The sequence below is a fragment of the Oncorhynchus gorbuscha genome, linkage group LG01 (assembly GCF_021184085.1).
Source record: "Oncorhynchus gorbuscha isolate QuinsamMale2020 ecotype Even-year linkage group LG01, OgorEven_v1.0, whole genome shotgun sequence".
Lineage (NCBI taxonomy): Eukaryota > Metazoa > Chordata > Actinopteri > Salmoniformes > Salmonidae > Oncorhynchus > Oncorhynchus gorbuscha.
The window spans coordinates 113,967,799-113,985,761 of NC_060173.1; the positions used below are offsets into that span (position 1 = coordinate 113,967,799).

At 44.4% G+C, this 17,963-nt stretch overlaps 1 protein-coding gene across 1 annotated transcript; it reads left to right on the forward strand.

Annotated features, from left to right (window-relative positions):
* The first annotated feature begins 8,284 nt into the window (after positions 1-8,284).
* serpine3 (serpin peptidase inhibitor, clade E (nexin, plasminogen activator inhibitor type 1), member 3) lies at positions 8,285-17,567 on the forward strand. The gene is made up of 6 exons (XM_046342446.1): positions 8,285-8,733; positions 11,659-12,126; positions 12,586-12,784; positions 16,337-16,437; positions 16,686-16,856; positions 17,382-17,567. The coding sequence occupies exons 1-6, from the start codon at positions 8,466-8,468 to the stop codon at positions 17,432-17,434; spliced, it is 1,260 nt and encodes a 419-aa protein (XP_046198402.1). The 5' UTR covers positions 8,285-8,465; the 3' UTR covers positions 17,435-17,567.
* The last annotated feature ends 396 nt before the right edge of the window (positions 17,568-17,963 follow it).

A 17,963-nucleotide genomic window follows, 5' to 3' on the forward strand; every position in this document is an offset into this window, starting at 1 on the left:
TCTGTACTCCCTGTATATAGCCTCCACATTGACTCAGTATCTGTACTCCCTGTATATAGCCTCCACATTGACTCAGTATCTGTACTCCCTGTATATAGCCTCCACATTGACTCAGTATCTGTACTCCCTGTATATAGCCTCCACATTGACTCAGTATCTGTACTCCCTGTATATAGCCTCCACATTGACTCAGTATCTGTACTCCCTTTATATAGCCTCCACATTGACTCAGTACCTGTACTCCCTGTATATAGCCTCCACATTGACTCAGTACCTGTACTCCCTGTATATAGCCTCCACATTGACTCAGTACCTGTACTCCCTGTATATAGCCTCCACATTGACTCAGTATCTGTACTCCCTGTATATAGCCTCCACATTGACTCAGTATCTGTACTCCCTGTATATAGCCTCCACATTGACTCAGTATCTGTACTCCCTGTATATAGCCTCCACATTGACTCTGTATCTGTACTCCCTGTATATAACCTCCACATTGACTCAGTATCTGTACTCCCTGTATATAGCCTCCACATTGACTCTGTATCTGTACTCCCTGTATATAACCTCCACATTGACTCAGTATCTGTACTCCCTGTATATAGCCTCCACATTGACTCAGTATCTGTACTCCCTGTATATAGCCTCCACATTGACTCAGTATCTGTACTCCCTGTATATAGCCTCCACACTGACTCAGTATCTGTACTCCCTGTATATCGCCTCCACATTGACTCAGTACCTGTACTCCCTGTATATAGCCTCCACATTGACTCAGTACCTGTACTCCCTGTATATAGCCTCCACATTGACTCAGTACCTGTACCCCCTGTATATAGCCTCCACATTGACTCAGTACCTGTACCCCCTGTATATAGCCTCCACATTGACTCAGTACCTGTACTCCCTGTATATAACCTCCACATTGACTCTGTATCTGTACTCCCTGTATATAGCCTCCACATTGACTCTGTACCGGTACCCCCTGTATATAGCCTCCACATTGACTCAGTATCTGTACTCCCTGTATATAGCCTCCACATTGACTCAGTATCTGTACTCCCTGTATATAGCCTCCACATTGACTCAGTATCTGTACTCCCTGTATATAGCCTCCACATTGACTCAGTATCTGTACTCCCTGTATATAGCCTCCACATTGACTCAGTATCTGTACTCCCTGTATATAGCCTCCACATTGACTCAGTATCTGTACTCCCTGTATATAGCCTCCACATTGACTCAGTATCTGTACTCCCTGTATATAGCCTCCACATTGACTCAGTATCTGTACTCCCTGTATATCGCCTCCACATTGACTCAGTATCTGTACTCCCTGTATATCGCCTCCACATTGACTCAGTATCTGTACTCCCTGTATATCGCCTCCACATTGACTCAGTATCTGTACTCCCTGTATATAGCCTCCACATTGACTCAGTATCTGTACTCCCTGTATATAGCCTCCACATTGACTCAGTATCTGTACTCCCTGTATATCGCCTCCACATTGACTCAGTATCTGTACTCCCTGTATATAGCCTCCACATTGACTCAGTATCTGTACTCCCTGTATATAGCCTCCACATTGACTCAGTATCTGTACTCCTGTATATAGCCTCCACATTGACTCAGTATCTGTACTCCTGTATATAGCCTCCACATTGACTCAGTATCTGTACTCCCTGTATATAGCCTCCACATTGACTCAGTATCTGTACTCCCTGTATATAGCCTCCACATTGACTCAGTATCTGTTGACTCCTGTATATAGCCTCCACATTGACTCAGTATCTGTACTCCCTGTATATAGCCTCCACATTGACTCAGTATCTGTACTCCTGTATATAGCCTCCACATTGACTCAGTATCTGTACTCCCTGTATATAGCCTCCACATTGACTCAGTATCTGTACTCCCTGTATATAGCCTCCACATTGACTCAGTATCTGTACTCCCTGTATATAGCCTCCACATTGACTCAGTATCTGTACTCCTGTATATAGCCTCCACATTGACTCAGTATCTGTACTCCCTGTATATAGCCTCCACATTGACTCAGTATCTGTACTCCCTGTATATAGCCTCCACATTGACTCAGTATCTGTACTCCCTGTATATAGCCTCCACATTGACTCAGTATCTGTACTCCCTGTATATAGCCTCCACATTGACTCAGTATCTGTACTCCCTGTATATAGCCTCCACATTGACTCAGTATCTGTACTCCCTGTATATAGCCTCCACATTGACTCAGTATCTGTACTCCTGTATATAGCCTCCACATTGACTCAGTATCTGTACTCCTGTATATAGCCTCCACATTGACTCAGTATCTGTACTCCTGTATATAGCCTCCACATTGACTCAGTATCTGTACTCCCTGTATATAGCCTCCACATTGACTCAGTATCTGTACTCCTGTATATAGCCTCCACATTGACTCAGTATCTGTACTCCTGTATATAGCCCTCCACATTGACTCAGTATCTGTACTCCCTGTATATAGCCTCCACATTGACTCAGTATCTGTACTCCCTGTATATAGCCTCCACATTGACTCAGTATCTGTACTCCCTGTATATAGCCTCCACATTGACTCAGTATCTGTACTCCCTGTATATAGCCTCCACATTGACTCAGTATCTGTACTCCCTGTATATAGCCTCCACATTGACTCAGTATCTGTACTCCCTGTATATAGCCTCCACATTGACTCAGTATCTGTACTCCCTGTATATAGCCTCCACATTGACTCAGTATCTGTACTCCCTGTATATAGCCTCCACATTGACTCAGTATCTGTACTCCCTGTATATAGCCTCCACATTGACTCAGTATCTGTACTCCCTGTATATAGCCTCCACATTGACTCAGTATCTGTACTCCCTGTATATAGCCTCCACATTGACTCAGTATCTGTACTCCCTGTATATAGCCTCCACATTGACTCAGTATCTGTACTCCCTGTATATCGCCTCCACATTGACTCAGTATCTGTACTCCCTGTATATCGCCTCCACATTGACTCAGTATCTGTACTCCCTGTATATAGCCTCCACATTGACTCAGTATCTGTACTCCCTGTATATAGCCTCCACATTGACTCAGTATCTGTACTCCTGTATATAGCCTCCACATTGACTCAGTATCTGTACTCCCTGTATATAGCCTCCACATTGACTCAGTATCTGTACTCCCTGTATATAGCCTCCACATTGACTCAGTATCTGTACTCCTGTATATAGCCTCCACATTGACTCAGTATCTGTACTCCCTGTATATAGCCTCCACATTGACTCAGTATCTGTACTCCCTGTATATAGCCTCCACATTGACTCAGTATCTGTACTCCCTGTATATAGCCTCCACATTGACTCAGTATCTGTACTCCCTGTATATAGCCTCCACATTGACTCAGTATCTGTACTCCCTGTATATAGCCTCCACATTGACTCAGTATCTGTACTCCCTGTATATAGCCTCCACATTGACTCAGTATCTGTACTCCCTGTATATAGCCTCCACATTGACTCAGTATCTGTACTCCCTGTATATAGCCTCCACATTGACTCAGTATCTGTACTCCTGTATATAGCCTCCACATTGACTCAGTATCTGTACTCCTGTATATAGCCTCCACATTGACTCAGTATCTGTACTCCCTGTATATAGCCTCCACATTGACTCAGTATCTGTACTCCCTGTATATAGCCTCCACATTGACTCAGTATCTGTACTCCCTGTATATAGCCTCCACATTGACTCAGTATCTGTACTCCCTGTATATAGCCTCCACATTGACTCAGTATCTGTACTCCTGTATATAGCCTCCACATTGACTCAGTATCTGTACTCCCTGTATATAGCCTCCACATTGACTCAGTATCTGTACTCCCTGTATATAGCCTCCACATTGACTCAGTATCTGTACTCCCTGTATATAGCCTCCACATTGACTCAGTATCTGTACTCCTGTATATAGCCTCCACATTGACTCAGTATCTGTACTCCCTGTATATAGCCTCCACATTGACTCAGTATCTGTACTCCCTGTATATAGCCTCCACATTGACTCAGTATCTGTACTCCCTGTATATAGCCTCCACATTGACTCAGTATCTGTACTCCCTGTATATAGCCTCCACATTGACTCAGTATCTGTACTCCCTGTATATAGCCTCCACATTGACTCAGTATCTGTACTCCTGTATATAGCCTCCACATTGACTCAGTATCTGTACTCCCTGTATATAGCCTCCACATTGACTCAGTATCTGTACTCCTGTATATAGCCTCCACATTGACTCAGTATCTGTACTCCCTGTATATAGCCTCCACATTGACTCAGTATCTGTACTCCCTGTATATAGCCTCCACATTGACTCAGTATCTGTACTCCCTGTATATAGCCTCCACATTGACTCAGTATCTGTACTCCCTGTATATAGCCTCCACATTGACTCAGTATCTGTACTCCCTGTATATAGCCTCCACATTGACTCAGTATCTGTACTCCTGTATATAGCCTCCACATTGACTCAGTATCTGTACTCCTGTATATAGCCTCCACATTGACTCAGTATCTGTACTCCCTGTATATAGCCTCCACATTGACTCAGTATCTGTACTCCCTGTATATAGCCTCCACATTGACTCAGTATCTGTACTCCCTGTATATCGCCTCCACATTGACTCAGTATCTGTACTCCCTGTATATCGCCTCCACATTGACTCAGTATCTGTACTCCCTGTATATAGCCTCCACATTGACTCAGTATCTGTACTCCTGTATATAGCCTCCACATTGACTCAGTATCTGTACTCCTGTATATAGCCTCCACATTGACTCAGTATCTGTACTCCCTGTATATAGCCTCCACATTGACTCAGTATCTGTACTCCCTGTATATAGCCTCCACATTGACTCAGTATCTGTACTCCCTGTATATAGCCTCCACATTGACTCAGTATCTGTACTCCCTGTATATAGCCTCCACATTGACTCAGTATCTGTACTCCCTGTATATAGCCTCCACATTGACTCAGTATCTGTACTCCCTGTATATAGCCTCCACATTGACTCAGTATCTGTACTCCCTGTATATAGCCTCCACATTGACTCAGTATCTGTACTCCCTGTATATAGCCTCCACATTGACTCAGTATCTGTACTCCCTGTATATAGCCTCCACATTGACTCAGTATCTGTACTCCTGTATATAGCCTCCACATTGACTCAGTATCTGTACTCCTGTATATAGCCTCCACATTGACTCAGTATCTGTACTCCCTGTATATAGCCTCCACATTGACTCAGTATCTGTACTCCCTGTATATAGCCTCCACATTGACTCAGTATCTGTACTCCTGTATATAGCCTCCACATTGACTCAGTATCTGTACTCCCTGTATATAGCCTCCACATTGACTCAGTATCTGTACTCCCTGTATATAGCCTCCACATTGACTCAGTATCTGTACTCCCTGTATATAGCCTCCACATTGACTCAGTATCTGTACTCCCTGTATATAGCCTCCACATTGACTCAGTATCTGTACTCCCTGTATATAGCCTCCACATTGACTCAGTATCTGTACTCCCTGTATATAGCCTCCACATTGACTCAGTATCTGTACTCCTGTATATAGCCTCCACATTGACTCAGTATCTGTACTCCTGTATATAGCCTCCACATTGACTCTGTATCTGTACCCCTGTATATAGCCTCCACATTGACTCAGTATCTGTACTCCCTGTATATAGCCTCCACATTGACTCAGTATCTGTACTCCCTGTATATAGCCTCCACATTGACTCAGTATCTGTACTCCCTGTATATAGCCTCCACATTGACTCAGTATCTGTACTCCCTGTATATAGCCTCCACATTGACTCAGTATCTGTACTCCCTGTATATAGCCTCCACATTGACTCAGTATCTGTACTCCCTGTATATAGCCTCCACATTGACTCAGTATCTGTACTCCCTGTATATAGCCTCCACATTGACTCAGTATCTGTACTCCCTGTATATAGCCTCCACATTGACTCAGTATCTGTACTCCTGTATATAGCCTCCACATTGACTCAGTACCTGTACTCCTGTATATAGCCTCCACATTGACTCAGTATCTGTACTCCCTGTATATAGCCTCCACATTGACTCAGTATCTGTACTCCCTGTATATAGCCTCCACATTGACTCAGTATCTGTACTCCCTGTATATAGCCTCCACATTGACTCAGTATCTGTACTCCCTGTATATAGCCTCCACATTGACTCAGTATCTGTACTCCTGTATATAGCCTCCACATTGACTCAGTATCTGTACTCCCTGTATATAGCCTCCACATTGACTCAGTATCTGTACTCCCTGTATATAGCCTCCACATTGACTCAGTATCTGTACTCCCTGTATATAGCCTCCACATTGACTCAGTATCTGTACTCCCTGTATATAGCCTCCACATTGACTCAGTATCTGTACTCCCTGTATATAGCCTCCACATTGACTCAGTATCTGTACTCCTGTATATAGCCTCCACATTGACTCAGTATCTGTACTCCCTGTATATAGCCTCCACATTGACTCAGTATCTGTACTCCCTGTATATCGCCTCCACATTGACTCAGTATCTGTACTCCCTGTATATAGCCTCCACATTGACTCAGTATCTGTACTCCTGTATATAGCCTCCACATTGACTCAGTATCTGTACTCCCTGTATATAGCCTCCACATTGACTCAGTATCTGTACTCCCTGTATATAGCCTCCACATTGACTCAGTATCTGTACTCCCTGTATATAGCCTCCACATTGACTCAGTATCTGTACTCCTGTATATAGCCTCCACATTGACTCAGTATCTGTACTCCCTGTATATAGCCTCCACATTGACTCAGTATCTGTACTCCCTGTATATAGCCTCCACATTGACTCAGTATCTGTACTCCCTGTATATAGCCTCCACATTGACTCAGTATCTGTACTCCCTGTATATAGCCTCCACATTGACTCAGTATCTGTACTCCCTGTATATAGCCTCCACATTGACTCAGTATCTGTACTCCTGTATATAGCCTCCACATTGACTCAGTATCTGTACTCCCTGTATATAGCCTCCACATTGACTCAGTATCTGTACTCCCCTGTATATAGCCTCCACATTGACTCAGTATCTGTACTCCCTGTATATAGCCTCCACATTGACTCAGTATCTGTACTCCTGTATATAGCCTCCACATTGACTCAGTATCTGTACTCCCTGTATATAGCCTCCACATTGACTCAGTATCTGTACTCCCTGTATATCGCCTCCACATTGACTCAGTATCTGTACTCCCTGTATATAGCCTCCACATTGACTCAGTATCTGTACTCCCTGTATATAGCCTCCACATTGACTCAGTATCTGTACTCCCTGTATATAGCCTCCACATTGACTCAGTATCTGTATATCGCCTCGCTACTGTTATTTTATTGCTGATGTTTAATTACCTGTTTAATTACTTTTATTTTCTATTTTTTTCTTAACACTTATTCTTCTTAACTTCTTAATTATTGTTCTTAATTCTTAATAATATTGTTCTTCTTATTGTTGGTTAAGGGTTTGTAAGTAATCATTTCACTGTAGGGATCACAAGTCATTGACTTTGTCAAGTTTTGCACATGTCCATTTATTTCTTTAACAGCCAAATAAAATCAATATATATAGTGACACGGAACAATGAAAATATGCCTATAAAGACGTTATAACATGACCTACCCTCCTTGTCTTTGCAGTGACTCCATCTCTGTGACTCCATCTCTGTGACTCCATCTCTGTGACTCCATCTCTGTGACTCCATCTCTGTGACTCCATCTCTGTGGACTCCATCTCTGTGGACTCTGTGGTCTCCATCTCTGTGGACTCTGTGGTCTCCATCTCTGTGGACTCCATCTCTGTGACTCCATCTCTGTGACTCCATCTCTGTGGACTCTGTGGTCTCCATCTCTGTGACTCCATCTCTGTGACTCCATCTCTGTGACTCCATCTCTGTGGACTCCATCTCTGTGGACTCCATCTCTGTGGACTCCATCTCTGTGGACTCCATCTCTGTGGACTCCATCTCTGTGGACTCCATCTCTGTGGACTCCATCTCTGTGACTCCATCTCTGTGGACTCCATCTCTGTGGACTCCATCTCTGTGGACTCTGTGGTCTCCATCTCTGTGGACTCTGTGGTCTCCATCTCTGTGGACTCTGTGACTCCATCTCTGTGGACTCTGTGGTCTCCATCTCTGTGACTCCATCTCTGTGACTCCATCTCTGTGGACTCCATCTCTGTGGACTCCATCTCTGTGGACTCCATCTCTGTGGACTCCATCTCTGTGGACTCCATCTCTGTGACTCCATCTCCGTGAACCCCATCTGCCATCAACATCTACATTTGTCCTTTGACCATTCACTTCCCAAGGTCATGTGTCGCCTGTCGATGACCTCGCTGTTCGTCTACTTCTGGTTGGTGGAGAGGGGTCAGTGTGACGCCTTCAGCCTTCAAGACACCGTGGGAGAGCTGCACACAGAGTTCGCCGTCAACCTTTACCAAACGCTCACCGAGACAGAGAACAACTCCAACTTGATAGTGTCGCCGGCGAGCGTCTCGCTGTCCTTGGGTCTTCTGCAGCTGGGCGCCCGCGGCAACACGCTGGCGCAACTGGTGGCCGCACTGGGATATGACATCAACGGTAAGAAATCCCGCCCAACAAGCAGAGCCCCGTGGGCTAAAAGGTGAAAGGGCATCCAGAGGATGGCTGAGCACTTTAACGAGCATCTTTACCAGTGTGGGTTTATTTTGCTCTTCATTACGGTTTGTTTAAATCAGTCACCTGAGAATACCGTTCCCTTAAACGGGTGCCGGGCTGCACCGCTGGTATGAGGGTCCTGTCGGCCGGTAGAGTGGTGTTCGGCCGGTAGAGTGGTGTTCGGCCGGTAGAGTGGTGTTCGGCCGGTAGAGTGTCTGGAGACTTAATACCTGCCTCTGCTTTGTCATCAGATTATTCAGTGGGTAATACCGAGACACTGGGGTCGAAAGGTCACGGTGTTACACAGAAGTCACTAAACCAGTGAAGTTTAAAAGGTAATGTAGAGAAGGGCGTCCAGGCAGAGAGAGAAGGAGGATATTTGATTGATTTATCAGCATACTTGATTGATTAGAAAAGGTGAAAGGTGCCAAAGTGAAGAAAAGGTTTCGGCTCTAAGCCCCGGGTGACTGTGTATGTGGTATGGACCTGGGCTCCATGTCACATGCGTTTCTCAAAACACTGCATAGATTTAACCGTCATTGGAGAATGTGTCGATACGTTACTGACAGGATGGACATGAAGGCAGCGCTGCTCTGATTAGCTTTTTCCGTTCAAATCTGACCTTAACATTAGTCCACAATACAGACGACGGATCAGCATCCTAGAGCATCCTCTGCAAATATTGAGGCTTATTCTTTGGAGATCTTGTTACACATCATGAAATATTGTTGGCAAAAATCGAAGACGGTAGCCAACAATTAGCAAAATAGAACTCAATCGAGCACTCACTTTACATTTGATTTTAATAGGATTCAAATAAACTCAGCAAAAAAAAAAAAGTCCTCTCACTGTCAACTGCGTTTATTTTCAGCAAACTTAACATGTGTACATTTTTGTATGAACATAACAAGACTCAACAACTGAGACATAAACTGAACAAGTTCCACAGACATGTGAATAACAGAAATTTAATAATGTGTCCTTGAACAAAGGGGAGGGGGTCAAAATCAAAAGTAACAGTCGGTATCTGGTGTGGCCACCAGCTGCATTAAGTACTGCAGTGCATCTCCTGCTTATGGACTGCACCAGATTTTCCAGTTCTTGCTGTGAGATGTTACCCCACTCTTCCACCACGGCACCTGCAAGTTCCCGGACATTTCTGGGGGGAATGGCCCTCACCCTCCGATCCAACAGGTCCCAGACGTGCTCAATGGGATTGAGATCTGGGCTCTTCGCTGGCCATGGCAGAACACTGACATTTCTGTCTTGCAGGAAATCATGCACAGAACCAGCAGCATACCACCCTGCATCTCCAGCAGCATACCTGCATACCACTGCTGGCTTGCTTCTGAAGCTAAGCAGGGTTGGTCCTGGTCAGTCCCTGGCTGGGAGACCAGATGCTGCTGGAAGTGGTGTTGGAGGGCCAATAGGAGGCACTCTTTCCTCTGGTCTAAAAAAAATATATATATCCCAATACCCCAGGGCAGTTATTGGGGACACTGCCCTGTGTAGGGTACCGTCTTTCGGATGGGACTTTAAACAGGTGTCCTGACTCTCTGAGGTCAGTAAAGATCCCATGGCACCTATCATAAGAGTAGAGGTGTTAACCCTGGTGTCCTGGTTAAATTCCCAATCTGGCCCTCATACCATCAGGGTCACCTAATCATCCCCAGCTTACAATTGGCTCATTCATCACCCTCCTCTCCCCTGTAACTATTCCCCTGTTTGTTGCTGTTATTGAGAATGTTTTCTCAGTCAACTTACCTGGTAAAATAAAAAGTATGGCTGGTGACATTGTCATGCTGGAGGGTCACGTCAGGATGAGCCTGCAGGAAGGGAACCACATGAGGGAGAAGGATGTCTTCCCTGTAACGCACAGCGTTGAGATTGCCTGCTATGACAACAAGCTCAGTCTGATGATGCTGTGACACAGCAGACCATGATGGACCCTCCACTTCCAAAAATCCTACAATGTGATTTTCTGGATTTTTGTTTCTCATTTTGTCTGTCATAGTTGAAGTGTACCGATGATGAAAATTACAGGCCTCTCTCGTCTTTTTAAGTGGGAGAACTTGCACAATTGGTGGCTGGCTAAATACTTTTTTGCCCCACTGTACACACATACATACACACTTCATATATTATACATATATGCACTTGCCATTGTAGAGCCGGATTAGATGGGTTGGCCAGATCCTGGTGTCTTCTTCTTCTTCACTCTTGTTTTGGAATACATCGTTTCCTCATCACATTCTTGAACACACAAGGTTTCCATTTGGGTCGTCATTATCTGGACAAGTTGCAAAATCGTATCTAGGGTCAGCTTACCCTAGCCCTTAACCATTAGTGGGGAAGACCAGTTCTATTTATCTTCTTAAAATCTGATTTTACACCTAGCTATAACCACACTCCTAACCTTATACCTAACCATAACCACACTGCTAACCTTATACCTAACCATAACCACACTGCTAACCTTATACCTAACCCTAACCACACTGCTAACCTTATACCTAACCATAACCACACTGCTAACCTTATACCTAACCCTAACCACACTGATAACTTTATACCTAACCCTAACCACACTGATAACCATAACCACACTGCTAACCTTATACCTAACCCTAACTACACTGCTAACCTTATGCCTAACCCTAACCACACTGCTAACCCTAACCACACTGCTAACCTTATACCTAACCCTAATTACACTGCTAACCTTACGTCTAACCCTATCCACACTGCTAACCTTATGCCTAATCCTAACTACACTGCTAACCTTACGCCTAACCCTAACCTTAAATGAAAACCAAAAAGCTAATTTAGTGGGAACCAAGCCACTGATTCAATTTCCGGTCTCTCCAGATATGCAGGTGCAGGACTTCCTGTTGCGGTCGCAGGGGGATGTGGGTAACTCCAGTCACGGGGTGCGGCTCCGGCAGGCCTGCGTCCTATTCGTCCAGAGCGGCGTCCAGCTACTTCCTGTTTTTACCCAGCATGCAGCAGCCTTTGGCAACAGCAGTCTGGTGCGAGCCAACTTCAGCCAGCCCAACCACAGCCGAAGCCAGCTGCAACAGTGGGGACGTAACCACGGCACCGGTGAGCCGCTCCAGTCCGGTGGCAGCGGGGAGCTGTTTGGGTCTGGCGAGGCCCAGGAAGAAGCCTTGTGGTGGGGCCAGCGGCTGCAGATGGCCCTGGTCAACACTGTAAACTTCCGGGGCGTGTGGCAGAAACAGTTCCTCTTCACAGACACCCAGAACCTTCCCTTCACCCTGTTGGACGGCAGCACCATCAAGGTGCCCATGATGCACCAGGCCACAGAGGTCAACTTTGGTAAGTGAGAAGAGACAACGGCAATATCTTTCTCAATTCAATTCAATTCAAGGCTTTATTGGCATGGGAAACATGTGTTAACATTGCCAAAGCAAGTGAGGTAGACAACATACAAAGCGAATATATAGTATATATAGTTAGTATCACTGATGTATCTTTCTCCCCGTCTCTCCCTTTGGCTGTGGCTTACAGTCAATCCATCAAGCACAGCACACCACATTTAGCTTCATGGTAGAGTTGGAGTTTTGGTTCGTACTACAGTAATCTAGATCATTTGACATTCTACAATTGTAAAGTCTTTAGTGTTTGTGCATCGCTTGGTCTTTGGGGGTTCTAGGCTGGCTATCTGTAAAACCCTGACAACTGCTAATGTCACAAAGGGCTTCTAGAATCCATATGATTGATTATCCTGTGTCCTTATTTAAGTGGTCCCTCCCTTTGTTTCCCTTCTATGTGTAGGTCAGTTCCGCACCTTGTCTGATCAGCGCTACACAGTTCTGGAGCTGCCGTACCTGGGCCACTCCCTCAGTCTGCTGGTAGCTCTGCCCAGCGACAGGAAGACGCCACTGTCCTCTCTGGAATCCCAGCTAACTCCCAGCGCTGTGGCCACCTGGGACACTGGCCTCCGTAGAACCAAGATGGATGTCTTTCTCCCCAGGTAGCCTACACACATCAATATGTTTTCACTTGAAAACATTTCTTATACCAGGTTAGTATCACTGATGTAAAACATTTCTTATACCAGGTTAGTATCACTGATGTAAAACATTACTTATACCAGGTTAGTATCACTGATGTAAAACATTTCTTATACCAGGTTAGTATCACTGATGTAAAACATTTCTTATACCAAGTTAGTATCACTGATGTAAAACATTTCTTATACCAGGTTAGTATCACTGATGTAAAACATTTCCTGGCCCAAAGTAGCTTCCGTTCCCTGTATCCTAACGGACGTTTGCTAAGAGAGATAGCTGGGACAACCCAACTTCACGTCATTGAAGTTGACATTTAAAACGGTTTAGGTTTAGGTAAGGATTATAGTTTAGGGTATTTTGTATTTATTCTGGATACCCATTAGCTGCTGCCAAAGCATCAGTTACTCTTCCTGGGGTCCAGCAAAATTAAGGCAGTTTATACAATTTTAAAACATTACAATTACATTCACAGATTTCACAACACACTGTGTTCCCTCAGACCCCTACTCCACCATTACCACATATCTACAGTACTAAATCCATGTGTGTATGTTATCGTGTTTGTGTGTCTGTGCCAATGTTTGTGTTGCTTCACAGTCCCCGCTGTTCCATAAGGTGTTTTTGTATCTGTATTTTAAATCTAATTCTACTGCTGCATCAGTTACCTGATGTGGAATAGAGTTCCATGTAGTCATTACTCTATGTAGTACTGTGGAATAGAGTTCCATGTAGTCATTACTCTATGTAGTACTGTGGAATAGAGTTCCATGTAGTCATGGCTCTATGTAGTACTGTGGAATAGAGTTCCATGTAGTCATGGCTCTATGTAGTACTGTGGAATAGAGTTCCATGTAGTCATGGCTCTATGTAGTACTGTGGAATAGAGTTCCATGTAGTCATTGCTCTATGTAGTACTGTGGAATAGAGTTCCATGTAGTCATGGCTCTATGTAGTACTGTGGAATAGAGTTCCATGTAGTCATGGCTCTATGTAGTACTGTGGAATAGAGTTCCATGTAGTCATGGCTCTATGTAGTACTGTGGAATAGAGTTCCATGTAGTCATGGCTCTATGTAGTACTGTGGAATAGAGTTCCATGTAGTCATGGCTCTATGTAGTACTGTGGAATAGAGTTCCATGTAGTCATGGCTCTATGTAGTACTGTGGAATAGAGTTCCATGTAGTCATGGCTCTATGTAGTACTGTGGAATAGAGTTCCATGTAGTCATGGCTCTATGTAGTACTGTGGAATAGAGTTCCATGTAGTCATGGCTCTATGTAGTACTGTGGAATAGAGTTCCATGTAGTCATTACTCTATGTAGTACTGTGGAATAGAGTTCCATGTAGTCATTACTCTATGTAGTACTGTGGAATAGAGTTCCATGTAGTCATGGCTCTATGTAGTACTGTGGAATAGAGTTCCATGTAGTCATGGCTCTATGTAGTACTGTGGAATAGAGTTCCATGTAGTCATGGCTCTATGTAGTACTGTGGAATAGAGTTCCATGTAGTCATTACTCTATGTAGTACTGTGGAATAGAGTTCCATGTAGTCATGGCTCTATGTAGTACTGTGGAATAGAGTTCCATGTAGTCATGGCTCTATGTAGTACTGTGGAATAGAGTTCCATGTAGTCATGGCTCTATGTAGTACTGTGGAATAGAGTTCCATGTAGTCATTACTCTATGTAGTACTGTGGAATAGAGTTCCATGTAGTCATGGCTCTATGTAGTACTGTGGAATAGAGTTCCATGTAGTCATTACTCTATGTAGTACTGTGGAATAGAGTTCCATGTAGTCATGGCTCTATGTAGTACTGTGGAATAGAGTTCCATGTAGTCATGGCTCTATGTAGTACTGTGGAATAGAGTTCCATGTAGTCATTACTCTATGTAGTACTGTGGAATAGAGTTCCATGTAGTCATGGCTCTATGTAGTACTGTGGAATAGAGTTCCATGTAGTCATTACTCTATGTAGTACTGTGGAATAGAGTTCCATGTAGTCATTACTCTATGTAGTACTGTGGAATAGAGTTACATGTAGTCATGGCTCTATGTAGTACTGTGGAATAGAGTTACATGTAGTCATGGCTCTATGTAGTACTGTGGAATAGAGTTACATGTAGTCATGGCTCTATGTAGTTCTGTGGAATAGAGTTACATGTAGTCATTACTCTATGTAGTACTGTGGAATAGAGTTACATGTAGTCATGGCTCTATGTAGTTCTGTGGAATAGAGTTACATGTAGTCATGGCTCTATGTAGTACTGTGGAATAGAGTTACATGTAGTCATGGCTCTATGTAGTACTGTGGAATAGAGTTCCATGTAGTCATGGCTCTATGTAGTACTGTGGAATAGAGTTCCATGTAGTCATGGCTCTATGTAGTACTGTGGAATAGAGTTCCATGTAGTCATTACTCTATGTAGTACTGTGGAATAGAGTTCCATGTAGTCATGGCTCTATGTAGTACTGTGGAATAGAGTTCCATGTAGTCATTACTCTATGTAGTACTGTGGAATAGAGTTCCATGTAGTCATGGCTCTATGTAGTACTGTGGAATAGAGTTCCATGTAGTCATGGCTCTATGTAGTACTGTGGAATAGAGTTCCATGTAGTCATGGCTCTATGTAGTACTGTGGAATAGAGTTCCATGTAGTCATTACTCTATGTAGTACTGTGGAATAGAGTTCCATGTAGTCATGGCTCTATGTAGTACTGTGGAATAGAGTTCCATGTAGTCATTACTCTATGTAGTACTGTGGAATAGAGTTCCATGTAGTCATTACTCTATGTAGTACTGTGGAATAGAGTTCCATGTAGTCATGGCTCTATGTAGTACTGTGGAATAGAGTTCCATGTAGTCATGGCTCTATGTAGTACTGTGGAATAGAGTTCCATGTAGTCATGGCTCTATGTAGTACTGTGGAATAGAGTTCCATGTAGTCATGGCTCTGTAGTTCTGTGGAATAGAGTTCCATGTAGTCATGGCTCTATGTAGTACTGTGGAATAGAGTTCCATGTAGTCATGGCTCTATGTAGTACTGTGGAATAGAGTTCCATGTAGTCATGGCTCTATGTAGTACTGTGGAATAGAGTTCCATGTAGTCATGGCTCTGTAGTTCTGTGGAATAGAGTTCCATGTAGTCATGGCTCTATGTAGTACTGTGGAATAGAGTTCCATGTAGTCATGGCTCTATGTAGTACTGTGGAATAGAGTTCCATGTAGTCATGGCTCTATGTAGTTCTGTGGAATAGAGTTCCATGTAGTCATGGCTCTATGTAGTACTGTGGAATAGAGTTCCATGTAGTCATGGCTCTATGTAGTACTGTGTGCCTCCCATAGTCTGTTCTGGACTTGGGGACTGTGAAGAGACCTCTGGTGTCATGTCTTGTGGGGTATGGTCATCCCACAAGTATCCCATAACATTTACCATGTCCTAACTTCCATGATGACTGATCTAGCGTGGCAAAACGGGATAACGGTAGTGTAATGCACTGTCATTTAACAGGTTTAAAATGCAGAACAGGTTCAACCTGAGGTTGATTCTGCCGTCAATGGGGGTCAGTGACGCCTTCAACCCAATGGCAGCAGACTTCACCGGACTCTCAGGTACAGAACACTCAAACTGCCTTTTCCTGGTTTAATGTGAAATTAGGATTGGGGTCAAATTCCATTTCAATTTGCGTCAATTCAAGAAGTAAACTGAAATTCCAATTCGCTTTTCAACGAGGAACATTTTCAAAATTTGGTTTACTTTCTGAGTTGAGCTACAAAAGCCTGTATGAGACTCCATGTCATCCTCAGTACCGTGCAGATGACTGTCCAGTACTTACAGCATTGTGTTTATCTCTCCACAGCAGAGGAAGGCCTGTATGTGTCAGATGCCTTTCATGAGGCCAGGATAGAGGTAACAGAGGACGGGACCAAGGCAGCGGCAGTAACCACTATGGTGCTACTCAAACGATCCCGAGCTCCCGTCTTCAAAGCAGACAGACCTTTCTTCTTCCTCCTGCGACAAGTCAGCACAGGTAGGAGGCCTACCATACAAAATAATTAACAGATGGCTTACATATGCAATAAGGCCCGAGGGGGGTGTGGTATATGGCCAATATACCACGGCTAAGGGCTGTTCTTATGTACGACGCAATGCAGAGTGCCTGGATACAGCCATTAGCCGTGGTATATTGGCCATATACCACAAACCCCCTGAGGTGCCTTATTGCTATTATAAACTGGTTACCAACGTAATTAGAGCAGTAAAATGTATTTTTTTTTGTCATACCTGTGATATACGGCCTGATATACCATGGCTTTCAGCCAATCAGTCTTCAGGACTCAAACCATCCACTAATATTCAACACAGCTGTGTTTACACAGGCAGCCCAATTCTGATCTTTTGCCACCGATAGCATTTTTGATCAATCAGATCAGATTTGGGATGCCTGTGTAAACGCAGCCTTAGTCGGAGTGTTGTACTGCCGTTACAGCATCACCTTGTTAGTTTGGCCTTCTATTAATCGCTCCATTTGTCAACCCTCTCTCCCTCTCTCCAGGATCTGTTCTATTTATGGGGCGTGTGGTGAATCCAGCTGATCAGGCACTCTAGAACCCCCTTACCTCCACTCTAGAACCCCCTTACCTCCACTCTAGAACCCCCTTACCTCCACTCTAGAACCCCCTTACCTCCACTCTAGAACCCCCTTACCTCCACTCTAGAACCCCCTTACCTGCACCCAAGAACCCCCTTACCTCCACCCAAGGACCCCCTTACCTCCACCCAAGGACCCCCTTACCTCCACCCAAGGACCCCCTTACCTCCACCCAAGGACCCCCTTACCTCCACCCTAGGACCCCTTACCTCCACCCTAGGACCCCTTACCTCCACTCTAGAACCCCCTTACCTCCACTCTAGAACCCCCTTACCTCCACTCTAGAACCCCCTTACCTCCACTCTAGAACCCCCTTACCTCCACTCTAGAACCCCCTTACCTCCACCCTAGAACCCCCTTACCTGCACCCAAGGACCCCCTTACCTCCACCCAAGGACCCCCTTACCTCCACCCAAGGACCCCCTTACCTCCACCCAAGGACCCCCTTACCTCCACCCTAGGACCCCTTACCTCCACCCTAGGACC

Coding starts and splice junctions, on each gene's coding strand:
- serpine3 (XM_046342446.1), top strand. CDS start 8,466: ATGTGTCGCCTGTCGATGACCTCGCTGTTCGTCTACTTCTGGTTGGTG. Junction 16,438..16,685: donor AGACTTCACCGGACTCTCAG/GTACAGAACACT, acceptor ATCTCTCCACAG/CAGAGGAAGGCCTGTATGTG. Junction 16,857..17,381: donor CCTGCGACAAGTCAGCACAG/GTAGGAGGCCTA, acceptor CCCTCTCTCCAG/GATCTGTTCTATTTATGGGG.